The sequence below is a fragment of the Puccinia triticina genome, chromosome 14A (genome assembly GCF_026914185.1).
Source record: "Puccinia triticina chromosome 14A, complete sequence".
In the NCBI taxonomy this organism is placed as follows: Eukaryota; Fungi; Basidiomycota; class Pucciniomycetes; order Pucciniales; family Pucciniaceae; genus Puccinia; species Puccinia triticina.
In genome coordinates this window covers 3,897,156-3,906,536 of record NC_070571.1, presented here as the reverse complement: position 1 = coordinate 3,906,536, position 9,381 = coordinate 3,897,156, and the positions used below count along the sequence as shown (strand labels likewise).

The following is a 9,381-nucleotide window of genomic DNA, read 5'->3' as shown; positions in this document are numbered from 1 at the left end:
GACCGATGCCAGCAAAGAAGTGGGTTGGCTCAGGAACCTCATAACAGAGGTTCATCTCGACTCGGAAAAGAAGCCCTCTGTCGTTCGCATTGACAATCGTGGGGCGATCGATCTTGCGCTCAGCGAAACTAGTCAAAACAGTTTCAGAACAAAACACATGGACCTTTGACTCCACTTCGTCCGAGAACTCATCCAGAACAAGACAATCGAACTCAAATTCGTCTCAATCGCCAACAACACCGCTGATTTCTTGACTAAACCAGTCGGACGATGCAAGATCTCACAAGCATTGAAGAACCTCACTCGCAACGCATCCAGCATCTCTGCTTCTTGCTCCAAAGCACAAAGCACGGCAGACTGTCAGAATTCGGCCCCAAACCCTGAACAACCAAGCAAGGGTCCGAACTCATCCAATCCAGGCACCTCAAGCCCGATCCAAGCCTCTCCCATTGACAAGACCACGGAAACCGTCAGCCACACTGCTAATGGTAAGTTTTCCCTCTTCTGACCAAACCAGGCCGAAGAAAATAAACCGGCCCTGTTGAAGTTGTCAGACACTAACAAAATACTGTGTCCTACAGACAACGAGAACATGGTCATTGATACCCCCAATACCAGTTGTGAGGAACCAACTGTGACTACCTCCCTCTTCTCCTGGACGGGTCTGGTCTAAACAACCCCGCAGGACATCATGTACGTAGCAACAGACGCTTCACCTGTTCAGCTGCAAGAGAACTATAAGAGCACTGAACTTGAACCCACTCTTTCCGGCCTTTTCCTTAGTTTCTCTCAGTATCAGTTCCTCCACCCTTGCACACACACATCAACTCACCCGCAAAAGCCTTCAGCAAAAACCTTTACCCTGTTTCCTACCTGTTGACCATCAAACGTCTCATTTCCCTTTTCCTATTCTCTAGCTATCATCAGCGTCAGCGCAACGACCTTGTTCCGCGCTCCTGCCATTCTCGGACCTTTATTTTCTCTCTTCTTTACTTTACTGTTTCTTGAACAAAGCTTCTTTCTTGTCTCATATAGTTGTACACTGCCCTTTAAGGTACATCACCGCTTCTCACTATCAACACTTGTATACACATGAGTCTGACATAAAATAAAACCCTTTAAGTCTTCCAATTCTCACACACACCTCTCGATGCTCCCGATGACTGGTCGGTCATCGAGAGGGCTCACACCGCTCACACCACTAGATGACCAGTCAGACCGGTCATCAAGGGTAATAACACTTGATGACCGGTGATGACCGGTCATCAAGGGTAATAACACTCGATGACCAGTCATCGAGGTGAGTCACATCTCTCGATGACCGGTCTGTGCCGGTCATCGAAGGGAGTAACATCTCCTCTCGATGACCGGTCAGACCAACCGGTCATTGAGAGTAGCACCTCCCCTCGATGACTGGTACACACCGGTCATCGAGAGGTGTTATTACCCTCAATGACTGGTCTGACCGGTCATTGAGAAATGTGACTCACCTCGATCACCGCAGATGACCGGTCATTGAGAGGTGTGAGTCCCCTGGATGACCGGTCTGACCAATCGTCGAGAGGTGTGAGTCCTCTCGATGACCGGTGGTGACCGGTCATCAAGAGGTGTGAGTCCTCTTGATGACCGGTCTGTGCTGGTCATGGGGAGGTGTGACTGATGACCGGTCCGCGCCGGTCATCGAGAGGTGGGAGTCCCCTTGATGACCGGTAAAGACCGGTCATCAAGAGTAGCACCTCCCCTTGTTGACCGGTACACACCAGTCATGAAGAGGTGTGACTGATGACCGGTCCGCGCCAGTCATCAAGAGGTATGAGTCCTCTGGATGACCGGTCGTGTGAGTCCCCTCCATCGAGAGGTGTGATTGCTGTGGGCACTTCAAAGAAAAGGAGACTTGGAGTGCACCCCAATGCACTCCATTTGGTATTTGCTAGCTGGAGTGCAAAGCCAAAATCCTTCACTGAAAAGGTGGAGTGCTTGGGCTTGCACTCCATTTTTTTTGGAGTGCATCTAGCTGCACTCCCCTATTTTGGTCAATTTTGGAGTACCCAGTTGTGTACTCCAAGAAACATGGAGTGCCCATCTGGGGACTCCATGTTTTGGGAGTACAAAATCAAGGCACTCCAACTTTTTTGGAGTGCTGGCCCCCTAAAGCCAAAAATGTGGAGTGCATGAAGTAAAAGTTTGGAGTGCCTTTAGGCTGACCCTTTAGATTTGGACTTGGGGTTTGACAGGATGATCTGAGTAAAATTTTGTTCAGATAAAGTCCATTCCCGCCCCATCATCTGAGTTCAAACTGAACTTACCAGAACAGAAAAGGACAGAACAGGACAGAACAAAACCAAAGGGGAACACACAAATAAAACACCAACCCACCACAATCATCTGCATCCAAACATGTACATGTAAGAATATAAAAGAAAAAGCAGACAAACAAGAAAAAGAAAACTAAGAGGAAATGAAACAAACAGAGAGAGAGAGAGCCATAATCAACTTATGCGCCGCCGTGCGCGGCGGGGGGAGTCCTGAAACGTCTTGAGTCTTGCGCACGCGCCGCGCTGATGAATCTAGAGGTTTCTTGAGGTGTAACTGACTGAGAATTTAGTAAACCAAAAGATAACTGAGAAGAACAAGAAAAGAAATTACTTGCAAGCTTGATTTGAAATTCCTTCTGTTCCTTCAATCATTTTGTAGCCAAAATGTTTAAGAAAAAGCCTATGGTAAAAACGTAAATGAAACATTGCACAAACAAACGGGCTAGGGCTGGATGGTCGAGCTCAAAGGGGATGGTCAGGACCACCGCGGCAGCGCTCATGAGAGCAGTAAAGTATAATGCAATGAAGCCCCGAAGGCCCACTCGCTGCATTGTCCGTTCCACTATGGCGATCTCACTCGAAGTGGCATACTTAGGGCATTTTGCTTCCTTTAACACAGTGCCGGAGGATTGCGAGTCTATCAAATCTTGGTGATCCGGATGATCGCCCGATCTAATTGGTTTTGACGTGGTGTCGTCGACGAGTTCTTCACGATCAACGGCTGGTTGACTGGCGGATGCACGGGTTTGTACCGTCTCGACCCGCCACAGTCCTTGATTTGCCTCCTGCTTTGCGGCTTGTGCAGCCTTTTATCCCACGGGGAGCGAGGAGATGGACGCAATGATAGAACAAGTACATCCAATTAAACTAAGTTAGATTTTAACCATTCCTGTTCCAAGTCGTGAAGAAAAAGCAAACTCAACTATGGTGAGCATCTGTGGGTTTTGATCCGCTTGGTCGCCGCAGAGGTCGTCATGAACGTTTTCTTTACTGGTTGATGCAAGACTTGGTGCGATGTCAGGAAACATCATTTGATCATCAGCTCCGGCGCGCGAGTCTCGTAGATTGACTTCTTCTGTTGTGGCTTTTGCAGCCGATCTTTCCATGGGCGCCGAGAACGTTGGCCCCATGATGGTGCAAGTCTATGCAAATAACTGGCCGGTTAGATTTTGACCATGACTCTCAAGAGTCGTATGGAAAAGCTGTTCGGCGAACTCAACTATGGTAAGAATATGTTGAAGCAGCATATCTATCTTTACCAGTAAGGGCCCAAGTAATAAACCAGTTTGCGTTAAAAAACCCCAGTGGGCCTTGAGACAAGAAACCAGCAGGTGAAGGGAGATGGGGATTGACGAACCTGCGACTGGTCCCGAAGGCTCTTATGTAGAGGTGCTGATATAACCTAACTGGACAGAGGTCTTGTCAATAGGCCCCGTTTCACAGAGGACAAATGAGTCGCGGTACATGATCACTTCCCCGCACAGATAGTTTTGTCCGATCTGTTGCGACTGCGTAACCCTTGAACGGCCTGCGGTGGCTCATCTTTTATCAGCTAAGGAAAGCAATCACCTCTAGCGCCAGCACCTGTAGCCGGGCCCAACGAGTGCGAGCTTACCAAAGCCTCCCAGTGAGACAGCCCCGGGGCCGCAGGGTCTCTGTCTCACAGAGCAGCTTACCTGCAAAAACCTGTAAAATCTGGCCTGAGGGCCCCACAAATATCAGCCTGTATCAGGCTCTTTTTCACTTCTTTTTTCATTTGTTGTAAATCAACTGTCAGCCCGCTGAGGTTACCCCTCTGGACTCAAGAAGTGCTTGTGAGTGCGCTTCTTTAGGCCTTGTAGCTGCCAATATAAGGCCTGATCCTTGCATTTGAAGTTTCCAAACACCAAGGCAACAAAACCAAATTGAGAGAAAAAAAAATCATAAATACATGTGGCTTTAAATCAAAATCTGCTTCAATACTAGCTTAACAAAGCCACTCAAACAGAGGTCTGGGGGACCCGCGCGGAGCGCTCTCTGTAGGAGAGGCTTATGTGTCATCTCTCAATTCAAGCATGAGCAGAAAGTATCTGCTACACTAAAAGGAAAAAAAGATGGAGTAAAAATGAATAGACAGAATTGTAAGTACTGTCCTTGTGAAGGTCAAGGATCTGAGCCACTCAGCTGTCTTGTAGCCAGAAAACTGTTTCCTGGAGTCCCAAACCAGTGGACCCTCATTTGCAAAACTTGTGCATTCTTCAATTTTCCAAAAGATCATTCAAGGTCAACAGATAGTGATAGAGAAAGTCTGAGTAGGCCAAATTGTGGGCACAGTAATGTAGCATAATGTACAATCAGGGAAGACCTATGGAGATGCTGGGTGAAGAGCTATAAAAAATTTCAAAACCTCCCAGCCAAATGGACTTTCTTCTCCCGCGTAAAATTTGCAATAATATGCAAGTCCTTCCCTGCGGGAGCTGCTTTGCCGCCAGCAACAGCGCCCACCAGGGGGGACTTGTGTTAAGTTAGGTTTCAATAGGCAGTGGAATACTGCATTCTTGCTTACATCAGCTGACCTGCATCAAAAAAAGAGACCTTTTTCTCACCTCTCTCCAGGCCATGAAACAAGAGCTATCCCGCAGTGACTGCCGCCATTTTGAAGAGGGGAAGCGCGCCTTTTGACTGTTGCGGGGATGGGAGGCATTTCCTGTGGGAAGTGGGTTCTTTGGGGGTACAAAGTTGGCCACCCGCAAAAAATTCAAACTGTATGTTGGGCTCTCATGCCAAAAAACAGGGATTGCATGTAAGTCCCTCCCTGACAGGAGGTTTCACTTCATGCAAGGCGCTTCGCGCCGCGTCCCCCGGCAGGCAAGGGACTTGTGCTAAGTTTGCAAAGGGAATACCCGTCACCTTCCCAACGGGTCTAGGCCAGGGGAAGCCTCCTCATGCCTATATGGCTACATCACCACTTGATTTATTTTGAATCAGCATGTTTTCTTGCACTGCAAGAAAACTCTAGAAACTGCCAGCAGTTGAAATGTGGCATACTCCAGGGTAACTGCCATTGTAACTCCACATATAGTACATCAAGCGCGTCTGGGCACATGCCCCAGTCCCGCGCGGCCAAGCGCCACCGGGGTTTTGGGGGGGTGCCCAAAGGGCATGATCAGGGAGGTCAGGCGGGTGGCGGATCTTGGCACATGCCCAAGTCCCGCTTGGCCAACCCCAAGCGCTGGGCAGATGGGATCATCGCGGTAACATATCTAGACTGATGTGTGTACTGCCCATCGGATGTGTCAATATTGAGGGCCAATACACTGCTAGTCTTGGGGAGGAGAGCCCCCATTGAGGAAAGAAATACCCCTTCTCAATGGTTGGTCTGCAAACCGGTCATTGAGAGGGAAAGACGACTCCCTTCTCAATGGTCAATATGTCCCTGTATTGTTCATTAAGAAGGGAAAGTCTTGATGACCGGTCTGTAGACCAACCATAAAGGAGTGGAACTTCTCTCCTCGATGGCGGGCATCTTTGGCAGGCGTGGCACCCTTGCTTGCCCTTGGCCCAGCGGGGCTTTGTGCCGAACCCCGCCAACTTGGCCAAGTGCCAAGCGGGGGTTTTGGGTGTGTCACGCATGCTTTGGGCTCGGCCAAGCGGGCTTGGGCTTTTCACCCCCAAAATTGTGCATGTGCCCAGACGGGCTTGATGCACTATAATTACATCATGCCCTTTCATGCACAGTCACTGTGCACATTGCAGTGCCTGTGCATTCACCCTTGGTTGAAATAAACTTTGAGGAAGGCTTGAGTATCACCTCAAGCTTCCTTTGAGCTTCTGCATCTCAACTGCTAGCAGTTTCCAGAGTTTTTCTTGTAGTTGTGAAGCCCCCGCGTACCGCAAGGTTTCACAAGGACAATCACAGGCGCATTTCCCGTTTGACTATATCATCCGGCCCCTCTTCCACCTTCCTAGCCGGTAGAGATCCCTGCGCCCATATCTCTCCCGGCTAGGTAAGCCGTTTCCTCCCTTTTGCCCTTTTCCTCATTCCCAGTTGTTTCTCCTCTTCCCCGATTGTTCATGTATTTACTGAGAGATCCCTGCGCCCATATCTCTCCCGGCTAGGTTTTTCCTTCCACCCTGAGCAATAAATAGCCCCGTGAACCAGACTTCCCTCAAGGTTCACCCTCTGCGCCCCTACTCGGACAGACAGTGAAGGACCCCAAATTGGAGTCCTTACAGTAGTGTTGGCTTAAAGGTCAGGAATAGGTCTGGATTGACCTGTCCACCCTGCATTTCACGGTGGAGACAGTTCAACACTGGCAATGGGTCAGAACTACGTTGGTCTGATCCACCCAACCCACATGTCAAGCAAGCACAGCTGAAAAATTGTGTTGGCATTAAAGCTGGGTCATTTAAGTGGCATGGATTGCCAAGCCAACCCCATTTGGCCCTGGTGAGCAGGCCAACAGTGTCATTGGGTTGGGAATTCCTGATTGACTCCGTTGGCTTGATTGCCTGTCAAAACCAAGTCCAACAGGACTCAGCAGCGGAAAAAGGCTTCATCAAATGAGAAAACCAACACCGCCAGCTGGTTGGAGCCACATTGATCCTCAGTCAAGATTGGTCCACCATACGGGTCAGCAAAACAATTGGCCAATCTGATCAGCACTTTTCTTTTACCAAACCAACTAGAAGTATCTCTTTTGCTGTATGAAAGAGCCTACACAGGATCAAAGTTTTAGAAAAAAAAAGTTGAAATGAGAGAACATCTCAAAAAATAGCATCATATTTGGCAAGGATACTAAAATGTGCAATATTTTGGTGGGTATATACATCAAACAGCGCTGACCCTATAAGGGAAATGAGCGCAGAGGCTCGCTGTTGGCCTTTGGGTTCATCTTTGTTTGGATAACTAGGTTCAAATACCATGGTAGCTGTGTTTTTGCCCCAGCAGTGGATGGCCAGCCAACAGCTGATCTTCCTTAGGCCCGCTGTTGCAAGATACAACAATGGCCGGCATTTTGCAGGGCGGCTGTCAGATGATACACCAACATCTGCCCTTCTGTAGGCCCGCTGTTGGAAGATACACAAACATCTGCCCTCCTGTAGGTCCACTGTTTGAAGATCCACCAACATCAGGCATTCTGTAGGTCTTCTTTCAGAAGGTACACCAACAAAAAACCCCAATACATCCTGCGATTGGCGTGAGGGACTTGCGGGCTATCACCCCCATTTGCAGAGACTAGAATCTACATTTGAGTGGGTGCCATTGCAGGAGAATTATCTGCTCTCCTTGAATGTGAAAAAAACACATACCAAAAAACAACAGACCAAAAAAGGACAGAAAACAACATAATTGCAACACAACCCCCAAAGGAAAAGAAAAAATAAAACAGCTGTTGGAGCAGAGAGGACTCAGAGCTGAAAAACTTCAGTGTTGAGCTTCTCTTCTTGAGGATCTTGCCGACTGGCAAACATCTGAATCTTTAGGCTGAGCCTTGAATATCCCTCTCTGCCTTTTTTATCTTGAGGAACCCAATATTCTTGATCCTGAATTACGCAATGGTGTGAACAACACACCGTGTAAGCTCTCAACAAGGAGAGCTTCTCTGTGCAAGACAAGGACAAGGAGCAAGGGCGAGGGAAGTTTCTAGAACCTCAGTCTGTTATTGCAGAAGGGGGCTAGTTTGGGGGAAGTCTCAGTACTTCCCTCCTATATACAACTTAGAAGAGCGGCCGGAGAAAGAGAAGAAGGAAAGGAGGGGGGCTGCTCTGTAAGCCCCCCCTCATAGGGTGTCACACAAGAGTCACAAGATACTGAGTGGGATCCATATAGTCACCACTCCCCCGCCTCCTACCTAGGTTGACAGAGATTCTTCTCTCCTTGCTAGGTATGTCTACACCCTTTTTCCTTCTCATCATTTATTCTTCCTTCTCTGTTATCCATTAAATTGATGTACTTACAGAGAGATTCTTCTCTCCTTGCTAGCTTGTCCCCTTAGAAATACAAGATACTTGGGCCTTGAACTCTAGAGACGAGTCTCTGTGCCCCCCTTCCAGCCCTTTAGTAAAGAGTTCCAGTTGGACTCTTACATGCTCACCTAGTTTGGGGGAAGTCTCAGTACTTCCCTGCTGAACTAGGGTGGGACTGAGTAGGTGGTTGGTGTCGGTCCGTGAAACCTGGGTGTAACACTCTGTGAGTTTGCGGGAGCCGCGGCTCACACACCGCTACAGATCATAAAATCAACAGAGCTTGACAGTTGTATTGTTGTTACAATGGATTCATATTTGATTGGTAGAGATCAGAATTGATTGGATGCATCCCAGTTTAGCTGGAATAGGCAAAAACAGGACAATCATGCTAGAAGTGACACAATACATCAGAAAGAAGACTTTTTGTACATGGATAGAAAAAATGCTTCAATAATAGAAGGGAATCTACACATGCATAGAGTGAACTTAAACAGGTCATGTGACTTCAATGCTCCTAATTTAGGTTGATTGAATTCAACTTCAGCTTTCAACCGCTAGTTTTTTCTTCTGGCATCAGTTAATGCTTTGGGTCTTGCTGCTGATTGAAATGGGAAAGCTGATGTTTCTATGAGCATCCTTGCATTTTTTTGATCTGTTGCTTGTACTACAACTGTCCTGCCAGGCTTTCAAGGTAATTGAATGTTACTTCCAATTCAATATACTAATGTAAACAAAATTAAATTTGGCTTACTGCTGTAACACATTGAGTTGTTAGTGCGGTAAGTATGCTCTGTAAATTGTTTGTATTTCTGTTCCATCAAGAGTGATCAAAAAAATCCAAATTCAGCACTAGAAATTTAGTTTATGATTAATTCTTAATATTTAAATCAAATACTGACAATTTAAAATTAGCTTGATTTGATGTTTTTATATGGACCTATATAATTGTGTAATCATTTAATGTGCAAATTGGATTCAGATATTTGCAATGAATATGTAAAATTTACATAAAGTGAGATATATTTTGGAGTTGGTCTTGATCAAGCTTTACTTACACCACATCCACCTGCACCACCTTTAATTTCGCCAGAGGCTTGTGTTGTTAGATCCAGATTAG

The 9,381-nt window shown here is 47.1% G+C and overlaps 1 protein-coding gene across 1 annotated transcript; it reads right to left on the bottom strand.

The window, feature by feature from the left end:
• Positions 1 to 2,642: 2,642 nt before the first annotated feature.
• Positions 2,643 to 3,562, bottom strand: PtA15_14A357 (uncharacterized protein; the record flags this gene model as incomplete). Its single annotated transcript, XM_053163064.1, has 4 exons — positions 2,643 to 2,677; positions 2,755 to 3,121; positions 3,239 to 3,457; positions 3,536 to 3,562. 4 exons carry the CDS (start codon positions 3,560 to 3,562, stop codon positions 2,643 to 2,645), a joined length of 648 nt encoding a protein of 215 aa, XP_053027028.1.
• Between the last annotated feature and the right edge of the window lie 5,819 nt (positions 3,563 to 9,381).